Source organism: Papio anubis, chromosome 18 (genome assembly GCF_008728515.1).
Source record: "Papio anubis isolate 15944 chromosome 18, Panubis1.0, whole genome shotgun sequence".
Lineage (NCBI taxonomy): Eukaryota > Metazoa > Chordata > Mammalia > Primates > Cercopithecidae > Papio > Papio anubis.
In genome coordinates, this window is record NC_044993.1 from 7,827,524 (window position 1) to 7,852,093 (window position 24,570).

The 24,570-nt window shown below is 41.5% G+C and overlaps 1 protein-coding gene across 1 annotated transcript; it reads left to right on the forward strand.

Annotated features, from left to right (window-relative positions):
• The first annotated feature begins 3,001 nt into the window (after positions 1-3,001).
• On the forward strand, positions 3,002-24,310 carry MPHOSPH6 (M-phase phosphoprotein 6). The gene is made up of 5 exons (XM_003917234.4): positions 3,002-3,126; positions 8,595-8,707; positions 20,955-21,045; positions 23,067-23,161; positions 23,606-24,310. Exons 1-5 carry the CDS (start codon positions 3,076-3,078, stop codon positions 23,736-23,738), a joined length of 483 nt encoding a protein of 160 aa, XP_003917283.2. The 5' UTR covers positions 3,002-3,075; the 3' UTR covers positions 23,739-24,310.
• Positions 24,311-24,570: the final 260 nt, after the last annotated feature.

Here is a 24,570-nt window from a genome sequence, read left to right on the forward strand (position 1 = left end):
GTGGCAGGTTGAAGATGTTGAACTTTATCTCTCAGACAATAACAGATATTGTAAATTTTAGAGTGAAAGAATAACATAATAATGTCAATGTTTCAGGAAAACAAATCAGAATCCAGACTGGTACAACAGGAGTCCATAGAGAAGGTGTGGCGCTTCTAGCATCCTTAGATGATAGATATATGCTCTTATTTCTGCCGGGAATGCTGTTTTCCTCTTCTGAAGCTGGTAAGACATGTGTTCATCCTAGTTCGGTTGCCCCTTAGTTTTCCAAGTGCAGATGGCAGACTGAGTCACTTCTCCCTTCACCTCTACTCTCACAGCAGTTCTTTGAAAATCCTGCACAAAAGTCAAATTTATAGAGACAAAAAGTAGTCGCGAGGGGCTGAGGAATTATTGTTTAATGGGAACAGAGTTTTCGTTTTGCAATATGAAGAGTCCTATGAATGGATGGTGGTAAAAGCAGCACAACAGTGTGAATGATTGGTGGGCCTTTCCCCTGATTAGCTCCTCTCCACGTTTAGGAGCGTCCTCTTTTCCAGGCCAGAATGGTTTAGGTACTCTTGCTGTACCCTTTCATGACCCTCATACTTTCCTTACCGGGCTCTCATCACAAATGTCATCTACAGCTAATTCTGTGGTATATTAGTCTGCCAGGGTTACTGTAAGAAAACACTACGGATTGGGTGCCTTATACAGACTGGGTGTGATTTTCTCACAGTGCTGGAGACTAGAAGTCTAAGATCAAGGTGTTGGCAGGTTTAGTTTCTCCTGAGGCATTTTTTTTAAATTTATTTATTTATTGGCTTTCAGATAGTCTTTCCTTTATGCAAACACAATCTTGGTGTCTGTGTCCAAATTTCCTCTTCTTATGAAGACATCAGTCAGACTGGATTAGGGCTCACCCTAAGGGTCTTGTTTTTGGTTTTTGTTTTGTTTTGTTTTGTTTTTGAGACAGAGTCTCGCTCTGTCGCCCAGGCTGGAGTGCAGTGGAGCGATCTCCGCTCACTGCAAGCTCTGCCGCCTCCCGGGTTATCGCCATTCTCCTGCCTCAGCCACCCTAGAAGCTGGGACTACAGGCGCCCGCCACCACACCTGGCTAATTTTTTTGTATTTTCAGTAGAGACAGGGTTTCACCGTTTTCGCCAGGATGGTCTCGATCTCCTGACCTCGTGATCCGTCCGCCTCGGCCTCCCAAAGTGCTGGGATTACAGGTGTGAGCTACCGCGCCCAGCCAGGGTCTTGTTTTAATCACCTCTTTAAAGGTTCTATCTCCAAATACACTCACATTCTGAGGCACTGGGAGTTGGAACTTCAACATATGAATTTTGGGGGATGCAATGAGGCTTGTGATTAACCTCTACTGTTTCCACTTGTTAAACTTTATAACACCAGGGACTTTGTCTTGTTCATATTTCAGGACCTTTACCGTTGCTGCTGTCTTCGGAGCACACTACCTCCAACTCTTCATACAACAGGTTTTTCTCAACTTTCAAGCCTTAGCACCACCATCTGACAAGGGCCATTCCAGACCACCTTGTCTAAAGTAACCCTAAACGTTACTCTAGGGGTCACAACACTGTTTCCTCTATTTCACGGCAGTCACCACTTACTTATGTCCAGAATATCAGCTTCAGGAAAGATGAGGATAGGTGTTTTTACACGCTATTATACCCCGGCATCTCACACACAGTCACAAGTGAATAAGATTCTGTAGCCACTTAGTACATTACAATGATTTTATTTACTCCTGGGAAAACCTCAAGGGCTTTTAACATCCAAATCGGTGTTTGAATTTCAGCTCTAACATGGATTAGCTGTGTGAATTCCACCAAGTCCCTTACCCGCTCTGTGTCTCAGAATCCCTAACAACACGATGACAATACCTTCTTTCCGGTTCTTATGGAGATTAAGTGAACTAATTACCCATAAGGTGACCAGGTCAAGAATCTGACATAGAATCTATGCTATCAGCTGACATGCTATTAGCTTGAGGGTGTTCCAAAGCGTCCGACCTGGGAATGACTTTTGAAAACGTGTTTAGTTGGTACCCAGAGCATTAAACACCAGGGTATGAATGCCACTCTATTTTCAGTGGTTTTTAAAATTCTTTTTTGTTTTGTTTTTGAAACAAAGGCTTGCTCTATAGCCCAAGGTGGTGTCCAGTGGTAGGATCTCAGCTCACTGCAGCCTCGACCTCCCGGGTTCCAGTGATTCTCCAGCCTCAGCCTCCCAAGTAGTGGAGACCACAGGTCCATGCCACCACACCCACCTATTTTTTTTTTTTTTTTTTTTTTTTTTGTAGAGATAGGGTCTCACTATGTTGCCCAGGCTGGTCTTTTCAATTCTTTAGATCAAAACCAGGCCTTCTTCTCATTCAGGTGTCTTTGGCACCCATCCCTGCCTCCATCCCTTGCAGTTTCTTCAGATTCTTCTGTTTAGCAGGGATCACTCGGCCAGACACGCACCGGCAGCAGCCTGGGGATGAAGCCAGCCCGCCTGGGGTGGCCCCCGCCACGCTCCCCGGGACTCAGGGCTGCTGTAAGGAAAGCAGCAACTCATACAGTCCTGGTGAAGAGCAACGACCTGGCCCCTGCACAGGGACCCAGAACACAGGAAGCCCGCCATCCACGTTAGGAAAACAATACACGTGGGTAACCAGCCCCAGGCGGGTGGCACGCGTGACGCAAACCTGTGAGGCTGGCGAGGACTACTGAGTCTGAAGGGAGTCTCCGAGGAAGGGAGTCCCTGAGGGAGGATGGGTCCCCGAGGGGGCCAGGCCGACGTCCCGGGAAGGCGGCCCCCGGCTCGGGGAAGCCAGGCTCTGGGTCCTCCTCTGACTTTGGCCTTTTTGGGCTCTGCCGCGCTCATCCCCGCGCCACCGCCCCGCGCGCTTACCCCAGTCTCTCAGTCACCAGAGCGCCCGCTGAGGGGCCGCGCCGGCGCGCGACACGCAGCGGCTGGGCCGCGGGGCGGAGCGGGGCGGCGCGCGTTACGAGAGCGACGCAGCTGCGCACGCGGCTCCGCGCATGTGCAGTGGGGCTCGCGGCCGGAGGGCGGCGCTGGGCGGAAGCCACCATGGCGGCCGAGCGGAAGACAAAGTTGTCCAAGAATCTGCTGCGCATGAAGGTGCGGGGACACTGAGAGAGCCATGCCGGGCGGTAGGGGCACCCGATCGTTCCGACCTGGCCAGGGCCGAGGCGGCGGGCGAACGAGGGACACCAGAGGGGCCTCAGAGGGCTTCCAGCTCTCGTGCTCATTCATTCACTTAGCGCCTGCTCTGCACTGTTTACTGGGAACCGGGTTACGAATTAGGCCGACTCTCAGGAGGCCCACGGGCGGATGGGAGCTCGCAGACACAGAAGCAAGCAGTCAGGGTACAGCTTACCAAGTGCAGTGAGGGTAGAAGCGCCGGACCTCTGGGAACTAACCGAGCTTCTCGCGGGGTAGTGGTCCCTTTAGGTTCCTGGGAGGGTGGGAGGCACAGCGTCCTAAACTAGGAGAAACCTGAGTTCAGAAGTCCACGAGGCAAGAAAGAAAAAGAAAACCATGGAGATTTCCAAGAATTAGAGGTAATTCAGTATGTCTGGAAGGCAAGTACTAAGAAATGGGGTTGCAGAGTAGGCAGTGGTCACAACGTGCAGGGAATTTGAGGCCAGATTAAGGATATTTTCCTTTATTTTGTGAGCAATGGAAAGCTATTGACACGGGGAACAGTATTAAAAAAATAGCAACTATTTATAGTACTAGACAATGTTTTAAGGGGTTTGCGTATATTAACCTGTGCAATTCACATAATGACACTTTGAGGTGACTACAGGCAATAACTCTCTTTTTACAGTTAAGGCAACTGCAACAGAAATAAGTAACTTACTCAAAGTCGCACAGCTAATAAGTAGTGTAGACAGGACGGGAACTCAGGCAGTCTTGCTCCAGAACCCTGGCTCTGTTACTTACTCTGTGATGCCTGTCACTGAGCACTACTTATAGAGGGTAGCAAACTGTTACATGTCATGTTTAAAGAGGTCGAATATCCAAAAGAAGGAAGGAAGCGTTCATAATGTTTTGAAAGATTGGAGAGAGAGGCCATTCGCAGTGGTTCATTCCTGTAATCCCAGCGCTTTGAGAGGCTGAGGTAGACAAATCGCTTAAGCCCAGGTGTTTTAAGACCAGCCTGGGCAACATGGTGAAACCTCATCTCTACAAAAGATACAAAATATTCGTTTGACCTTGTGGCACGCACCTGTAGTCCCAGCTATTTGGGAGGCTGAAGTGGGAGGATCACTTGAGCCTGGGAGATCGAGGCTGCAGAGAGCTGAGATGGTGCCACTGCACTCCAGCCTGGGTGACAGAGGGAGACCCTGTCTCAAAAAAAAAAGAGAGTAAACATTACATGGGCAAGATTTGAATGGAGTTGAGCTAGGATGGAATTAGGAATGAATGGGTGAATGAGGATGCAGGACAAATTACATCATAACTTAGAGTTTGTCAAGCACTTTCATGCATATTAGGAAAATTTGAATCTTTACTGAACAGAGTTTGCTTTTGATTTTATGATTTGTAATAACATTAATTTCAGAGAAGTGGAGTGAACTGGCCAAGCAGATATTGAATAGATTTTAGCAGTTGTTTTAGCTCTTGGAATAAGCCAGATGATGTACTGGGTGACTCAGGCTCAAACTAAATATCTGAGTTGCAACTAAGAAGGAAGAAATTAACTTAAAACAAGTGTCCACTCCCACCAAATGGGGAGACGCAACTGGACGTTGGAAGCAAAGGAGAAGGAAAAAGATCACCCAGATTCTGTATTTGGTTTAGCAGTTTTGGTCATTGATGAGAAAAAACTTACTGGCAAGATAGCAGGAGGCACTATCTATACTGATAGAAAAGAGTATACTATGAGAAGGCATGGAACAGCTGCACTTAGGGTGCCTTAACCAGAGCTAAGTCCTATATAACATGAGTCCCCAACCACTAGGCCACGGAGCAGCACCAGTCCATGACCTGTTAGGAACGGGCTGCTCGACAGGAGGCGAGCAGCAGGCAGCAAGCAAGTGAAGCTTCATCTATATTTACAGCTGCTCCCCATAGCTTGCATTACCACCTGAGCTCCACCTCCTGCCAGATCAGTGGCAGAATCCTAGATTCTCCTAGGATCAAAAACCCTACTGTGAACTGCACCTATGAAGGATCTACCTTGAGCTCTACTTATGAGAATCTAATACCTGATGATCTGTCATTGTCTCCCATCACACACAGATGGGACTGTCTAGTTTCAGGAAAACAAGCTCAGGGCTTCCACTGATTCTACATTATGGTGAGTTGTATAATTATTTCGTTACATAATATAATAATAAAAACAAAGTGCACAATAAATGTAATGCACTTGAATCATCCCTAAACCATCTACCCCTCCCCTCTCCACCACCCATGGAAAAATTGTCTTCCAGGAAACCCATCCCTGGGGACCACTTTTTAGGGCAAGTATGAGAGGGTTGAGGATTTAATCCTGACTCACTTGAAGGCCTCTGACTTGGTCAGCCATTGCAGGATGATCCCGATGGGAAGCAGAAAAAGAAAGATGTGGATGGAAGGTCTTCCAGTATGGAATGGTTGTAGAAAGGGTGCTTATTTGTGATTTTAGTACTGTTAGACTTTTAGAACAGGGCTTGGCAAACTTTCTGTAAAAGACCATATAATAAATATTTTGGGCTTATGAGCCAGACAGTCTCTGTTACAACTACTCAGCTCTGCCAGTGTTGTTCGGGACAGGATGACCATGGCTGTATCAACAACAACGGACATCTAGCCTGAGGACCATATTGTGCTGTTGCCTGCTGTGAATCCTCACTGGTTTTGGAGTGTGTTCTGAAATGCCCTAGAGTAGGAGAATCGAACGTCTAGCGAAGTCTGGAGGTGCTTGATTCATATTCACAGGGAGTTCTATCCTTTCTGTGTGTACAGAACATATGTATATGGCTATTTTGTATACCAAAGGAATAGGTACATGACTAAATAGGAGAAATAAGGGCAGTTGGGTAGTATTGATGAGTTTTACCACGAGGCATATTAGTGATGAAATGAGGTATATGCACTTAAAAAAAAACCATCCCAGAAAGAGAGTCTGGAAAAATAAGACAAGTCTAGGTTCATTTACATTCAGAGAACCTTCATTGAGTGAGCTCTTGTGTACCAAGGGTGCCGCCTAAGTACCAACGATACAAGATGAACAAGAGTCATGGTCTATTCAGAATCATAGTCTTGGGAGACACCAAAGCAGCACGATGGTGAACAATAATCCAGTGTTTATCAGGCTGTCTTGGGAAGGTGCTTCTTTATAGGAGCAGGCCTGGGAAGAGCCAAGCCAAATGCCAGCCAGGGAAGTCTTACCAAAGGACACATGCTGTGGGCCTAAAAGAGTAAATATTTTGCCCGACAGAAAATGGCAACATGTTGTTAAGTCGCAAAGGCAAAAGGACCAGGAAGTATAGTGTGCACGTTCCAGAAACTGCAGTTCTTTCCTGGGATGAGGATATAGGCACAGGTAAAATGGATGAGGACTGCAAAACACTACTCTGCAAACTTGTTTTCTTTTACTTTTTATTTAAAATAGTGATAGATTCACAGGAAGTTGCAAAAAGTGTACAGGGATATCCCGTGCATCCTTCATGCCACCTCCCCCAGCGGCAACATTTTATAACACTAGAATACAATAAAGAGCCAGGACATTGACAGCGAGCTTACTCAGATTTCACCATTTTACATGCACTCACTTTGCGTGGACAGTTGCTGGGTCATATGGTAAGTGTATGTTTAGTTTGGTAAGAAACTGCCACGCTGTTTTCCACAGTGGCTGTACCATTTACTTTCCTACCAACAATGTTTGACTGCAGTTTCTTCACACTCTCAATAGTGCTTGATGTTATCACAGTCATGTGTTACTTAACAACAGGGATACATTCTGAAACATGCATTGTTAGGTGATTTCATCATTGTGAGAGCATCATAGAGTTCACCTACACAAACCTGGATGGGGTAGCCTACCACACACCTAGGCTGTATGGTACAGCCTGATGTTCGTAGGCTACAAACCTGTATGGCTTGCTACTGTACTAAATACTGTAGGCAGTTGTAACAGTGGTATCTGTGTATCTAAACATATCTAGATATACAAAAGTTACAGTAAAAGTGCAGTATTGTAATCTTATGGGACTACCATCATATATGGGTTCCATCGTTGACCAAACATCATTTTGCAGCACATGACTATTTTATTCATGAACATTCTTAAAGTTTTTTCATTTAACTTAGTAGTCATTGTTAAAGCCCTTATGCCTAAAGAGGCTTATGTTTGGAAGAGCTGGAATAGAAGGAGAAGAAATATGGGACCTGGGCTGGGCGCAGTGGCTCACGCCTGTAATCCCAGCACTTTGGGAGGCGGAGGCAGGTGGATCACAAGGTCAGGAGTTCGAGACCAGCCTGGCCAATATGGTGAAACCCCCGTCTCTACTAAAAATATAAAAATTAGCTGGGCATTGTGGCAGGCGCGTAATCCCCGCTACTCGGGAGCTGAGGCAGGAGAATCACTTGAACCTAGGAGGTGGAGGTTGCAGTGAGCCGAGATCATGCCACTACACTCCAGCCTGGGCGACAGAGCAAGACTCTGTCTCGAAAAAAAAAGAAATATGGGAACTGAATAAGGGAAAGAAATGGGGATACATAGAAACCAGTGGAACCTGAAACCTAACTGCTAGGAGGCTCCTGGGTATTTTCACATTTTATTTTCTTCAGTGTTGATATTTTATCATTTTGCTGTGTTTAGCCTCTTAAGTTTGTTCACTTATTCCCTGAAGAAATACAGGTATTCATGCTAATGAGAGACTGGCAGCAGCACTGTTATTTACTGCCATATTTTGAGTCAAGTTTCTGCAGATTTGATAATAAGAACAGCTGAAGAGTTTAGCAGCATTTCAGAGGAAAAATAAAAATGAAGAGCAGACTTATAGACGTACCTTTGCTTCTGTCTACATTTATCGGGCTCTTACTGTGCTTCAGTCATCATATTGGGATAGATGAAGGAGATGACCCTGACACCCAGTCCTTAAGGTCTCCAGAAGAGATAGATGCTCAAAAGTTAAGATGTGGTGAGTCTATTGGAGGAGCCTTGGAAGCATTTAGGAGAGAGGCACTGATTTTACTGGCACTCACAGAACTGTGGTAGCTTTACCTATGTCAGACGGGCGAGGAGTTGGCCAGGTGAAAGAGGGTAAGAAGAGCATTTCAACCCCAGATCAGCAGGTGCCAAAGCCAGTGGGCTCTGTGGGTGAGCGCAAGACCTTCGAATGTGATGTCTTAGCCCTTAAGTTTTTTGGAGGAAACATACATTGTGTATTTTCTCATGCCCTGACACAATCCCTCATCATTCAGTGTAAAGTTGGAAGGGTAGAGCTAAACCATTTGATCACTTGCCCCAACCCTCAATCTTGAGATGGGTTCCATAGATAAATGAGAGAGAGCACATAGAAGAAAATTATTTGGGGTTTCCTCAGTTCTAAAATGGGAAAAGTTTCTGACATTGATTTTGTTTGTTTTCACAGTTTATGCAAAGGGGACTGGACTCGGAAACCAAGAAACAACTAGAAGAAGAAGAAAAGAAAATCATCAGTGAAGAACACTGGTACTTGGATTTGCCAGAGCTTAAAGAAAAAGAGTAGGTTTATTCAAATTTATACTGACAATGGTTGGGGCGTTCAGAAGGAAACTCCTGGTAAATTTAACTCATCATTCCCGTGACATAAAGCCCATGAAATAGTTTCTGTTCAGTTTATTGAGTTAGCGGCACAACTAAAAAATATTAAACCTATAAAAGTTGTACATGGATTTATACATTTTTACTACTCCCCCTCCCAGCCACTGTTTATCACATTGTCCTTTTTTACGTTGAATAAAGGAACGTAGCCCACGTCTCTGATAGTAACAGCAGACCTTTTAGGGAAGCTATAATGTTCTCTCTGTCACCTTAAGTTCTAAAGATTAGGTGTGTACTTCAGACCTCTCCAGTTTTGTTTCAATTACAGAGTTCATTAGGTTGAGCATTTTAAGGCAGGTCAGGAGTTTTTGTTTCTTTTTTTAAAATTGTTATTACTTGTAATACCATCCATTTTAACTAACATTTACTGAATCTATAGTGTGTACCAGGAACTGGGCTAAACACTTTACATCCTTAAGTTATTGAATCTTCATAGCAAACTTAGGAGCTGCCTGCTATCATTCTGTCCCGTTTGGAGTTGAGGAACTGAGCTTAAGGGAGGGTAACTTGCCCAGGTTCACCCAGCTAGTCAGTGCTGAAGCTGGGGTAGACGGTTTCTGGCCCCAAGCTTGGCTGGTGCCTGATCAACAATTTTGAGTGAAGGAGTGATGGATTTATTTCATCCGTTAATTTAGCTGAATCCTTCTGGAAGCTATTTTTCATTTTTCCCGGATACTTTCCTCACCATTAGTAAGCTCTGTGGTGTGGTAGTTTTACTTAAACTTTGTTCAAATGACTGAAGATGCTGCTCACTATCTTGAGGCACATTTATGTCTTTCCATCCTGTACCTGATGTTTGGGCTTTGATTTGGAGTGTTATATTCCCTTGTTCATATGGCTGAGCTCTGGACCTTGTTTGAAGGTTAGATACCCTTCTCTAAAGGTAGAAAGTATGTCCCACCAGGAGGGATGGGGGGAAGGTACTTTTTTTCTCTACTTCTTGGAGGAAGCATGATGTTGGTGAGGAGGGAGAAGATAATGCCAGACGCAGGGTCACGGGGAGGAAGGGACCTTTGCTGCTGAGGAGCTATCATTTAATTTTATGTGTTAACTCAACTTGCCAAAGTGTTCCTTCCAGTTGTTTATTGAAAGAGCAGGACTGTTTCTGTCTTGTTTCCAGATTTTTCCCCCGAATACAGCATATTGTTCCCAGAAAATGACCTTTACATTTCTTCCTGGGACGGTAAATAATTGTTTGCCATTACTCAGCATCATGTTTATGTATAGGTGTGTATATCAGCTCAGGATGTTGGCAGAAAAAGATGACACTCTCAGACTGAGGAGAGACTATCAAGGTGGGGTGGGGCAGAGGGGAGCCCCTCGGGACAGTGCAGTACCTCCTAGCATGTATAGTGGGAGTGATTACCCCTGAGCTTGCAGAGTCAAGGGGTGGGTGGGGAATGGCTGCTACTGAATCTGGAGATAAGCTGTGTAGAGAGAGCACCTTACAGGAGCTGCTACCTCTATTCACGGGTACAGCCAGCCCAAGGTCATCCTAGCAAGGGAGCCAGGTACCTGGCAGCAAAGGAGCCCTCCCGTGCATTACATTCAAGTCAGCCTCCCAGGCCAGAGAACAGGGCTGAAGATGGGAAGTAAGTCTGGAGGGGTAAATGGATGACATATCCTTGGTATATGTGTTGTATTGTAGTTGTTGTTGTTTTTAACACTCTAAATAGGGAGATCATGGAATGGATTGGTTGATTAAGCACATGGGCTCTGAAGTCAGGCAGACCTGGGTTTGATGCCCAGCTCCGCCACTTGTTTACTTATCACCTTGGGTGAGTTACTTAACCTGTTTTGTGTCATTTGTATATTGGGTATGATGATAGATAGTACCTGTTCAGTGCATTCCGAGAAGTAGATGAGGTAATATATGTAAAACAGTCACTATAGCGCCAGGCGTAAAGCACAGTGATTGTCGCTGTTGTGTGCTTTTCCTTATACCTCAGTATATGAAGTACGCCTATTCCTTTCTACTGTCTTATGTTTGTGCATCCTTTTTTGCTAGTGTTAATCTGAACTATTCTGTGAGGTTGGAGATTGCATGTGTCTATACTCTGAAAGTCTCAAGTGTCCCATTTTTAATGTCAGCCGTATCAGTTTGTAATTCAGTGAAGATAATTAGGACTATTCAGTGTTAACATTGCCTCACAGAAGACACCTTTAACCGGTGGCTAGTCTGTGTAGGGGAATGATGATCTAGCTGCCGTGCCTCAACTTGGAACAACTGAAGGACTTTGCTGACTCCAGAGCTCTCCTGTGTGGCTGAGGCCTTAGTGTAGCCACATTGCACATCATCTTCTCCCTCTGCCCAATCCTCCTGTCTGTTTTCCTAGAAGGGCATCTGCTGAAAAACACTACCTGCTAAGTTTTCTGCATATAACTCTGTCTCAGAGTCTGTTTCCAGGGAACCCGATATAGTGTGAATTCCTAGGGGTGAAATTTACCAGATCAAAGATTTTGCTATGTATTGCCATATTGTTTTTCCCCCAAGGATATGGTCCAGTAAGAGTGTGCAAGTATAGGCAGTTTTATTACCCCTTTGCCGTAGCAAGTTGTTTAAGAAGTATTTTTGACTATTGTGCGTCTTATGCTTGTATTTTGTGGTGTATTTGAATTCAGAAGCTATAGGGACCTGAAACTAACAAGTTAGCCTGCCACACTTCCACTGATGCTGGTGGAAGATAGGAGCCTTCTGGGTCTGAGATGTAGGGGAGGGACAATATCCTTTCCTTCCAACCATTTGAAATTCATTAGTTGGGGTCCCTGTAACAAAAGACAGATTAACAAGAGAAAGGTGTACACTTTTATTTCACAAAAGTTTTAGGTGACACAGGAGCCTTCATAAGAAAATGAAGACTGAAGAATTGGTTGAACCTGAGTGTTTTTATGTTAGGTTTGATGAAGAGTGGAAAGTTGTGAAGAAATATGATAAGACCAAGGGGTATGAGCGAAGGGTAATAAACCAGGAGAAACTTAGCAAGTCTTTTGTTCACATTCCCCTCTGTGTCTCTTCTTCTGAGATAAGGATGTTGCTTTCCTCTGAGTGTAGGGAGGGCACCTCTCATGTGAGTTTTATGACCTGCTTCAGGGGACGGTCAGAAAATCCTACCTGCACGTCATTTTTCAGCTTCCTTCAGCATAAATTTTTCAGTATGCCAAGATACCATATTTTGGGGGTAGTGTATCCTGAACACCATCAGAGACAAAGGACTTACTGCACAGCAAGCAGCACAAGCATCAAGTTTGCATCATTTCTCTTTTGTCCCCAAGTCCTATGAAGGATGGCATTAAGTGGCCCAGGTGGATGCTGTGAACCCAGTGGATTTGCATCATAGCTGAGATCTCCTGAGCCTAGAAAACTGGAACTTTGGGTAATGGACCACAAGCAGACTTGCCTTCAGCCCCAAGAGAGGCATCTGCATTATGCTGGACAGTGAGCAAATCTGCCCTTTGCTTTAGAGGAAGACTGTTTTTCAAGGCTGCTTGCTATGCAGATATCCTTGCAAAAATAGTCCAGAACAAACAGGCAGTTAGTGCCTCACTCAAAAAATGTGCAGGAATGTGAGACCCACTGAGAGGGAGGGTTTTCTAACTGGAGTTTTGCCATGCTATTTGTGGCTTTAGGCAAGTGCAGCTTTTTCTAAGCAGTAGTTTCTCATCTGCAAAATTTATGAAATAGATCATTTTGTGTGTTTTAGCCCTAAAATTATAGAACCTCATTAATGAAAATTAGATAATTAAAATATAAAAATGATTAAGTTTTGAAGTATTTCACTTGCTTGCCAACTCTATAATTAATTTTTCTAATTCTTAAAACCATGCATGTAGATACAAAACACCTGTGCTCCTTTGTATATTAAAGTTACGGTGTCAGTGCAAAGCCGTGGGAAAGACCTCTGAGGGGCCAGCAGTCCTGCTCTGAATCCAGTCCTGGCTTCTGGAGGTTGCCTTTCTCTGGGTCCCTCATTTATCTTAAGTGAAAGCTTTGATGTGTGGTGTTTTCCCTAGAGAGGTGATTTACTTTGGAATTGAGGAGGTCTCATCAGCTGCTCACTCTATAAGGAATAAGATTGGGCAATTGAGAAGGTATCCCAAGTTCGTAGAAAAAGCTGAACAGCAAATTCTGTGCCCAAATTTAGATTCCCTCTGGGAGAGGCGTTTCTGAAGTAAGTGAGGTGCTGGCTAGACTAGAGGGCCAGTGAGAGAGGAACCAAAATCACAGTGGTTCTCAAAGTTTTGGAACTCAGAAGCTATTTGCATTTATAAAAATTATTTAGAACTCCTAGGCCGGGCACGGTGGCTCACACCTGTAATCCCAGCACTTTGGGAGGCCGAGGCAGGCAGAACACGAAGTCAGGAGATTGAGACCTGGCTAACATGGTGAAACCCCATCTCTACTAAAAATACAAAAAAAAAATTAGCCAGGCTTGATGGCACGTGCCTGTAGTCCCAGCTTCTCAGGAGGCTGAGGCAGGAGAATCCCTTGCATCCGGGAGGCAGAGGTTGCAGTGAGCCGAGATTGCGCCACTGCACTCCAGCCTGGGCAACAGAACGAGATTCCATCTCAAAAAAAAGTTACTTAGAACTCCTAGAGAGTGTTTTGTGTGGTTTATATTTGTCAATATTTACTATATAAGAAATTTTTTAAATTATTTAAATATTCATTTAAAAAACAAACTCATTACCTAACACATTTTTAATGAAAAATAACTTTTTTAAGACAAAATATTTAACGAGAAGAGTGGCACTGTTTTCTGTTTTTGCAAATCTCTTTAACATTCTGGCATATTAGAAGACAGCTGGACTCTGAACGCCTGCAGTCAGCCTGTTAAAGCATGTTGTTTTGGTTGAAGTATATAAAGAAAAGCCACCCTCACACAGGTGATACGGTTGAAGAGAGAGGAGTAGTTCAATGGCCTTTTCATATGATTTTTTGGTACAACTCCAAAACTCAATCAGTAGTAGTTTCTTCAGAGTAAATTGCAATGTGGAATCTGAAAACACCAGTGAACTTTTCATGTCTTGGTCTGTCTTGTATTCTAAATCTTTTACCCATATATGATTTCTTAACATCATGCATCTGTCATTTGGAAAATGTGTTGTATAGATTTTCCCAATGTTAACTCATCTTGTTATACAATATCAAAAATCACATTCATTAGTATCACTGTCGATTTCATCAGAAAAGTCTTTTAAGTGTTGGGAAGCTATCAAGCCCAAGATGACAGATAAAAGCTATTCGGAATTCTAACTTTTGCTTGAAAGCTTGAATTTTGTTATTGGCAATAAATAGTGTCAGTTGTTCCCCTTGAAGTGTCAGGTTCACTTTATTTTCAAGAAAATGTCTGCCAAAGAACCCAAACCCACAAAACCATAGTTACAGTGTCGCAGTGAAAAAAGGTGTCTAATTCATCTCTCAGTTCAATCACACAAGTGCTGTTAGATTATTTGACTATGAAGAAGTATCTTATATATATAGTTTCAATTTTGTATGCCAAATATTTTTTAAAGTAATTGAGGGCTAAGATTAATAAAAATAAATTTGTGCTGTATCATCAAGAACATCCTAATGTGAAACTGGCATTTTTCTTTGAACTGTGAGGACCTGCCTGTGAAGAATGTAACTACCAGGATAGTCTGGTATCACTGCTGCTTTCACTCATGCTAAGATTTCATTTCACCCAGAGTTGCTTTTGCACAGTCTGCAAATGTCAACACAGTAAAAGACGACATCTTAGTGTTATCATGCAAGTAATTCTGACGTCCTGCTACTCTGCATTCTCTCCATTCCGGCTGCAGGGGCTTTATGTTTCTCAGGCCGGTTAGATTCCCTTCTCAGGGCCCCCACTTATGATGGGGCCCTCAGGTGTTCTTCACCTGGGCATCCTCATATCTTGCTTCCTCACTGCCTCGTGGTCCTTGCTCAGATGTCACCCCACCCAAGAGGCCTACCCAGACCACTCTTTTCAAAGACAATGCCTCTCCTCTAGTCTGCCCTCACTATCTCCCCTTAAACTGCTGTGTGCGGGTGTGGGGGTGGGGGTGGTTGTTGCATTCAGTGGAATGTACTTAAGTCTACAGCTGGATGTGTTTTGATAGTACATGCATCTTTGTAAACCATACTACTATCAACGAAACATTGCCATCACCACATGAAGATCTTCATCCCTCTTTGTAATCAGTCTCACCCCTGCTCTGACGCAAGCACTGTTCTGATTTCTTAAACCATAGATTAATTTTGTCTGTTCTTGAGCTTCATAAAAAAGGAATCATGCAGTATGTGCTTAACTGTGTCAGTGAAGTGTTTTGGATGTTCATCCTTGTTTTGGAACATCAGTAATTTGTTTGTGTTGCTAAGTGGTATTTCATTTTACAGATACACCACGGTATATCTATTCATTGTTTTATTGACTGTCATTAATAGAGAAGTGTTACAACACTTTCACTAAGGAAGTATGAGAGTTCAACATTTGGAGTTAGATATCTTTTTAATTTTATTCTAGTGGCATCTCATTGTGGTTTTTAGTTAGCATTTTCCTGATGACTAATAATGTTAAAGAACTCATGGTTGGATTGTTTGCAGTTTTCTGGGGTTTTTTTCTTTCTTTTTTTTTTTTTTTTTTTTTTTTTTTTTTTTTTTTTTTTTTTTTTTGAGATAGAGTCTTGCTACAGTGCACTGGCACAACCTCAGCTCACTGCAACCTGCCTCCCGGGTTCAAGCGGTTCTCCTGCCTCAGCCTCCCGAGTAGTTGGGATTACAGGCACGCACCACCATGCCCAGCTAATTTTATTTTTAATAGAGACCATGTTGGCCAGGCTGGTCTTGAACTCCTGATTTCAGGTTCAGGCCACCCAAAGTGCCGGGATTACAGGTATGAGCCACCACACCCAGCCTGGTTTTTTACGCTTATGTATAAAGCTGGTATGAACACTCATATTCTAGGGTTTTTTTTTGTTATGTTTTCATTTCTTTTGTAACTGTCGAATTGTACTTTAACAGAAATTTTCCGACCAGTTTCCAAAGTGTTCTATGATTTTACACTTTCACTAAGGAAGTATGAGAGTTTGGAGTTATGTATCTTTTTACTTTTAACTATTTTAGTGGCATCTTATTATGGTTTTTAATTTGCATTTTCCTGATGACTGACAATGTTAAAGAACTTCTTTTTGGGCCATTTCCATATGTGAAGTGCCTTTTCAAATATTTTGGCCATTTTAAAAATTGAGAAAGTTTTGTTGTTGTTTTGTTTTTTAAAATATTTTATGTCACATATTTGTTCATCCCACTATCCATCCATCAGTTTATTGTATTTTTGATGCAGTAAGAGTAAGTTGCAGACATCAGTACATTTGTTTCCGAAATATTTACAGCATGCACATCATTAACTCAAGCTCAGTGTTTCTAGGGTTTTTTTTGAGACAAAACGTACATACATCTGTGCATGTAGGAGTTATTTATGTTCTGAATACAAGTTCTTTGCCACCTATATATATATAGTGAATATTTTCTTCTAGCCTGTTAATGTTGTCTTTTGATGAGTTTTTATTAATTTTGTTTTATTAATGTTTTTCTTTTATGGTTTATTCCTTATGAGTCTTGTCTAATGAATCCTTGGCTATGCCAAGGTGGTAAGATATTTTCTGTTTTCTTCTAGAAATTTTGTAGTTTTAGTGCTGACATTTTTATCCATGGTTTGCCTCTAACTTCTTTTGTACAGCATGAGGTAGAAATCAAAGGACATGTTTTTCATAGATAACCTGTGGTCTTTTTTTTTTTTTTTTTTTTTTGAGACAGAGTCTCACTCTGTCACCCAGGCTGGAGTGCAGTGGCGCAATCTTGGCTCACCACAACCTCCACCTCCTGGGTTCAGGCGATTCTCCTGCCCCAGCCTCCTGAGTAGCTGGGATTACAGGCGCCTCCCACCACACCTGGCTAATTTTTGTATTTTTATTAAAGATAGGGTTTCTCTGCGTTGGCCAGGCTGCTCTTGAACTCCTGACCTCAAGTGATCTGCCCGCCTTGGCCTCCCAAAGTGCTGGGATTACGGGCATGAGCCACCGTGCCTATTAACATTTATTGAAAAAATTTTCTTTACTTATTGCATTTTTATCTCTAAGTACTTCATATATTTATTTATCATAAATAGAGTTTTTTCAAACTTTGTTGTGTGTATGTATGGGGTGGAGGGGTGTGTAGAAATTGAAGTTTGTACGTTTACGTATTCTGTAATGCTAAATTGACTCATTAACAAGTAGTTTTTTGTGGATTCCCATGCATAATTATGTCATCTGCAAAAAAAGAGAGTATACGTTTTATCTCCTCTTGTTGATTTATTTCATGGCTAAGGACCCAGTACAGTATTGAATAGAAACGGCAAGAGTAGTCCTTGAATTGTTTCTGATCGTAGTTGGGAAGGCCTTTACTTTTTCTCTATTACACATGAAATGCTGTTTTCGTGAATGCCCCTTATCAGTGCTCAGAGATACTCCTTTATTTTCCTAGTTTGCTGAGGGTTTTCATCATAAATGATGTTGAATTTTGTCAAATAATTTTTTATGAGAGGATCATGATTTTTATTTTGTTAATGTGTTGAAAACTATATCAACTTTTGAATATCAGAACAGCCTTATATTTCTGACATACAGTCTACTTGGTCTTCATATGTAACATTTAAAATTTTTAAATTCAATTTGCTGACATTTTATTGATGATTTTCACATCTATATTTATATAAGATATTAGACTGTAGAGTTCTTCTAATGTCTTTGGTTTTGGCCATAAATTGAGTTGGAAAGTGTTCCTACTTCCTCTTCTCAGTTCTTGGTTTGTGTAAAATTGAAATTATTTCTTCCTTAAATGCTTGGTGAAATTCACCAGTGAAGCCATCCGGATCTGAAGCTTTCTCTATGAAAAGATTTTGAGTAATGAATTCCATACAGGACTAATCCAATTTTTCACTTCAGATTTTTTTTCAGTAATATATTTTTAAAAATTTTTCCCTTATTTACATAAATTCTAACTGATTTTTTTGCAGTCTCTATTTCTTAATTCAGGCTTTCTGTTTGTTTCTTCATTGCATTCATGTTTTCATTTAAATCCTTGAATAAATTTACAATAACTGTTTTAAAGTCCGTTTCTACTGATTTCATATTTCTTCAATTGTTTTTCTTCTTTCTATGAGAGGGTTACATTTTCTTGCTTCCTTGCATGTCTAGGAATTTTTTATTGTGTGCTGTACATTTATGTGCATTACATTGCTGACTACCTGGATTCTGTTATTTTTCTTAATAGAGTGTTGAATTTTGTTTCATTAGGCAGTTAACTTACATGCCAGTCAGCTTGTTTTTGTTAGGATGTGTTGTGTAGCTTTTACCCTAGAGCTAAATTGTCTCTACTCCTAAGCTGTGGCCTTTCTACTAAATATCACAGAGTGTTTAGCTTGTTCTCTCCTCTCTGGCCAGGCAGAACTCAGACATTTCCTTGCTCTGTGCAAGCTCTGTTATTTCTTCAACATACAATTGCAGGGTAACTTTTTTTGCCCCAGGTATGGTAGGCTGGAAAATGGTCCCCCGAATAATATCTAGGTTTTCATCTCTGGAACCTGTGAATGTTACCTTATATGGCAAAATTTACCTTGCTGGTATATGAGTAAATTATGGATCTTTAGATGAGAGATTATCCTGGATTATCTGGGTGGGCCATAAATATAATCACCTTTCCTTATAAGGAGGAGGTGAGGGAGATTTGACACACAGAAGGCCTTGTAACCGTGGAAGCTTCCGGAGGGATCCCAGGCCTACCAACACCTGAATTTTGTATAGAACTGTAGGAGCATAAATTTCTGTTGCTCTAAGCCACCAATTTTGTTAGCTTAAGTTTGTTACAGCAGCCACAGGAAGCTAATGCAGCAAGTATTCTCCCAGAAATCATCTCTCCAGCAGTTATTTTTCCCCCAAGTCTGAAGACTCATCCTGCACATGTGCAGCTTAATGGTCAGCCAGAGATTCAAGGGAACCTAATATGCAGGTCCTGAATTCCATGCTGTAGCTCCCTTTCTGTGGTATCCTCACCCAGATATTCCAGCCACCGCCATAACCCCAAACTTCAGTTTGTGTCTTTATTTTTTTCAACTAAAGCCCCAGTGAAACAGTTTGTCTCTTAAGCTCAGCAAGACAGGGCTTTGTGTGAGTTCCCACTCCCTGCTCCACAATCTGGAAATTGCCTCCAGGCAGAAAGCTCCGCATTCATGGGGCTCACTTCATTTGATTTTCTTCACCCAGGCATCACAGTTGTATGCTTGGACTTGTTGATTATCTAAACATAGTCATTTTATATTTTGTCCTGTTTTATATAGTTATGGTGCGGGAAAGGTAGTTCCATACCAATTACTCCCCTACAGCTCGGGATGGAATAACCTGCTTTATTTTCATCCATTTTGTGATATAAATGTTTCATTCATTATTTGGCCCCTCTTTCTATAGACTGTAACCTCCATGAGAGCAGAGGCTTTTTTTTTTTTTTTTTTTTGGAGACAAGTGTCTCACACTGTCCCCCAGGCTGGGATGCAGTGGCACAGTCTCGGCTCACTGCAACCTCCACTTCCGGGATGCAAGCAGTTCTCCTGCCTCAGTCACCTGAGTAACTGGGACTCCAGCCATCCGCCACTATGCGCAGCTGAGGCTCTTTTATTGGTGGCTGTTTCCGCAGTTTGATTTAATACACACAGTTTGGTTTAATAAGTGTTTGTTGGATGAGGGAATCTTTATGAGAATCAGAGCCAACTCCAGCAAACAAGCCTTAAAAGCCGCATGTTTGCTTTCCTGCCATGCTTTAGGGTTTATGGCCAGGCTAGAGATAGATATGTCACCTTGGATTTAGGGTCATGAAGTGCTGACTCAGCAGAGAAATTCTGCAGGAGACAGTAATGTCCTGGTCCAGGGAAACACAGCCTGCCCCAATGCCGTCAGTGGTGTCGTGCTCAGCCCTGTCAGCAGCAGCAACAGTTTTCCTAGGGTCATTCTCTAGCATGATTTTGGTTTCGGTGCAACCACCTAGCGACCATTATTTCTGCCCATCTTCCAGTTCTGCCCCTCCAGCCTTCCCGGTGATTCGGAGATGCCCAGTACAGCTGGCCCTTTGTATCGCAGATTTTGGTATCCACAAGGGGGACTGGAAGCAGTCCCCCTTGGAAACGAAGAGCCTACAGTGTGTGTTCTTACAGTAAATTCCTTCTCTGCTGAAGTCATCCAGGGTCAGCCTTTGGTGTTTATAGCTAAGAGCTCTGACTGATAACACTGTTAAAGCTGCCCAAGCCTCTGATTTCCCACTACTTATCCTGGATTTGTAATAAGAATTTGGTGGGGGCCAAAATCTCAGAAGTCACCACTAAAGAACTTATCCATGTAATCAAAAAACCACCTGTTCCCCAAAAACTATTGAAACTTTTTGAAAAAAATCTGTGTGTAAGTGTACCACACAGCTCAGACCTGTGTTCAAGAATCAACGTAAATGCAAGTATAAAAAAGACTGGAAGGAAATACTCAAATATACTAACAGTCCTTTTTAACCTCTTGGTAAGGAATTTCCAGGCAGTTTATAAACTCATACTTTATTCTGCTTTCCAAATTATGTTCCTTAAAATGTGCTACTTTGATAATTAGAAAATGGAATTTTTGAAATCCCTGAGAAGAAAATACAAAGTATGCTAGAAACTTTAGTAAAATGATTTGGAGTAGTGTGTCACTGTATACTGTATGTGTATTTTTACATACATATTATTTCCTTTCTGAAAAAGAATTGAAAAAAATTTTTGGTGAGGGGATGTAAACACAAAAGAAACTTTGCTTCAACTTTGGCAAATTCAAGTTTATTGTAGATACTTTAGATCTTTATATTATGTAGGTATTTATGCAAATTAAATGTGTTGTTTAAGAGAGGCTGTGCCTCCAGCCTGCTGCCCTTGTCTCCTAATGCCTTTGCTGACCAAATTAATCAGATTTTACTTTTAACCCTAAGTTAGAAATCTTACTGTATTTTTACTTCATTCTACTGAGAACCATAGGTTGATTTTTTTCATTCACAGTTTTGGCTTTTGTTTGCTGTGCTTTATATACGGAGAAATGCTATTTCTATGTTCCCATTTAGGAGTTTCATAATAGAAGAGCAGAGTTTCTTACTATGTGAAGATCTTCTCTATGGAAGAATGTCATTCAGAGGATTTAATCCTGAGGTTGAGGTATTAAATATAATTGCTTCAAATTTAAAATTTTTCCAATTGAATTTTTTTCTGCTAATAATTGGGCTTAGATATTTCTCTACCAAGTACCATTTCTACTCATTATATAGAAAATAACAAGTCTTGAAATATCACCATAGCTATTTAAAGAATTGCAGGCATTGCAGTCTAGTTTTGTGGTAGAGGTGAGTAGATAATTTCATATAGGGGTATACAGCCCTTGACAGTGCCACTGTAAATATTAGAATTTCAAGTTGAGTCGTTTACAGGAACGTCAAGATTTTATTCATATGATGCAATTATGAAAAGTTATTTTCTGGCACCTATAAATGTATTTTTTCTAATGGAAAAAATGTTACTTTAGAATTGTATAGTTTGACTTTTTAATGGACAGTTTTAATCCAAGCTTGTAAGTAGATTTTTAAATGAATCCTTTGGACAGTTTGTTTGAAAAACGAATATTTGCCTTATAACTGAGCTATTCATTTGAATTTCTGCTCCAGGATAGAGAAGCAGACCTTTATTTAACAAATATTCATTAGAACTCTGGCTCATATGTTAAAAGCCATCCTGTCAGGTACTTGATGAACCAAATGGACACTTGAGATATAAATCTTTAGTTTTGTAAATATTACACGAAGTCAGGGTTTCTCGCCCTTGGCAGTGTTGACATTTGGGGCCAGATAATTCTTTGTGGTGGTGGCTTTCTTAAGAGGATGATGAACCACATCCCTGTCCTCTGTTCTCTACCAACTAAATATCAGCACACACACACCCCACCCTCCAACCCAGTTGTGACAACCAAAACTGTTTCCAGGCATTGCCACAGGTTGCCTGGTGGGAAGAATCGTCCCCAGTTAAGAACCACTTCTCCAGGAGCCACAGTTAACTAAGCCAGTTGCCAGAGTTTATTGAAAGATTCTAGATTAGTTTTCCTTTTCTGCTTTTTTGGCAGAGTGGAAGGAGGCATGTGTGATAATTAAGGTGTTATATTAGAAGTGTTTGTTTTTCATATATACTGGTCTCACTTTGACCTGCTTTAATTAAGCTTCAGATTGAGAAGGAGAGGGGCTGCAGAGTGGGGTAAAAAGGGAAGAAAAAGGCAGGGATTATGAAGATGTGGTGTTCAAAGAGCACGGTTTGAATAAGCGAGCATTCCACAGTACGTCTGCTGCGCTGGGACAGGAGAGGTGCCACTGCCCGCAGAAATTGATGGGGGGCAGGGATGGGTGTTAGCAAATGGCCGTAATTACTGGATTCTGTAACACCGAATACACTCCCCCTAGAAAAAGGTTTTGAACTATTGTCACTCTTTTAAGCCTTAGAAAAACTAGTTGAGACTGATTTCTCATCTTGTATTCCTTCTCCTCTTGCTATAAAGAAGAGATTACACATTTAAAAAAAAAAAAAAAGGAAAGGTCAGAGGATAATTATCACAGAAAGGTTTATGTGCAAGAGTTGAAGGAGAGACCTGTGGTGCATGGATGTTACATGGGATGCATTATCCACCCTAAAGTTTAGGAGGGTGGGGCTGAGGTGCAGTTTCCCTCCATCATACAGGGCCAGCCTTCCACTTCTACCGCCGCCTCCACGCACCACCACCACCACCACCAAGAGATACATTTAAAATTATTGACTACTAGTGCTTCTTCCATTTGGCTTAAAGATGGAGTGGGGGAAGTTCAGAGAAAATCTGAAAGTTTATTATTTCTTCCCCCACTCACTGGAATGTGTCAGCAGTATGCCTGCTTTAAATATCAGTAACTAGTACTAAGATTTATGATCTTAAATACACTTTTAATTCACACTAAATATAATCCAGTGGGGCTTTGCCTATTTTTTTGACTCAGAGCTGACTTGTTAGACCATTGTGATATCAAGTATTACAGAGAGTCCCTTATCAATTTTAACTAGTTCTCTAGATTATTTGACTTCAGTTTCTCTGCCTTCAAAGAAGTTTGACATCAGTTCCTTTCACAAGCGTTTTCTAGCCTGAAGGTCAGCACTGGTGTATTTTTCAGAAATTGATGCTTCAGATGAATGCTAAGCACAAAGCAGAAGAAGTCGAAGATGAAACAGTGGAGCTTGATGTGTCAGATGAAGAGATGGCTAGAAGGTAACTGTCCTGCGCAGCAGCTTTCTAATCTGGACCAAGCATTCATTGGCTCTCCCAGGAATGCTTCTCTTACCCCACAGTCCACGGCAGCTTTCAAGGGAGTCCCCCTAGTAGGAAGATGACTGTGATCAGCCTTCTCTTAATGGCCTGCAGGGGCTGCAGACCTGTCTCAGGCTGCCAGTTGAGAGCCCATTTCCAAAGCTGCTGGAAATGTGTATTTTTAAATGTACATCTCAATTTATTTAGGGTAATGCAAACACCAAAATGGCAAGGAATTTAATCACTCTTGGAGAAGTTCATAAATTGTTAAATCAGATGGTTTCTTTTAATCATAGTTTTCTTTTTCTGAATCTTTTTTATTGCATATTTGGTCTGATATTCTTGACAAGGTTTGATTCCTACCTTTTTATTTGAAATTAAACGTGCTGTCTATCCTCTTGACAGATATGAGACCTTGGTGGGGACAATTGGGAAAAAGTTTGCCAGAAAGAGAGACCATGCCAATTACGAAGAAGATGAAAATGGAGACATAAAACCGATTAAAGCAAAGAAGATGTTCTTAAAGCCCCAGGATTAAGATGGATGCCTTAAGCGATGGACCACGGGTGCTTGATGGAAGTCAGCAGCGCATCTCGAGCTCATCCCGATAGCGTCTCTATAGTTATTAATACTGTAACGTTTACTTTGTAAAGAGATGTATCATTTTGGAACCATGCTGTTTAAAAAAACAGATGTGTGATGGATGTTGTACATCCTTTGCTTCATGGTATTCATTCATAAATTTTTAGCTCCTGATCTACAAATGTATATGTTTTTACAGGGCTGCTTCCTGAAGTTTTTTTGACCTCGGGTTTATCATAATATAGTTCTCCAGTCACTGACCTTGAATTGACTCATATAAATTACTGCCAATGTTTAAATTGCCCTTATGTTTATATTTACATTATTATGTCAAGCCAATTCATACATACAGTTTGGAATCAAATATTCTAAGAATTTATTATATACATTTATCAAGAATAAATATGCCTCTCCAGGCTTAAGTGTTTACGTGCTCCCAGGTCATTGTCAGTTTATGGTGTTGTGTTGTGTTATTTAAAGCATTGAATTAATAGAAAAAAATTGCTCTGTAATAAAAACCTGCTTTCACATACTTTTTATATTTTCTTGTACTTTCAAATAACAATTTTAGTCTAATTCAGTAATATAACTTTTTTCCAAATAGTAACTTTAAAAAACAGCCATTGGTCAGAATATAGTGATGTATGAGGTTGAACCATAAGAAATTGCCTTTTACAGGTCAAAAACAACCATTAGTTTCTTACGGTAAAGCCCAATAGAATTTACCACTGACCAATGGCACCATCTCCTAGTCTGAACTCTATTCTAAATGCTAAGTATAGAAAGAA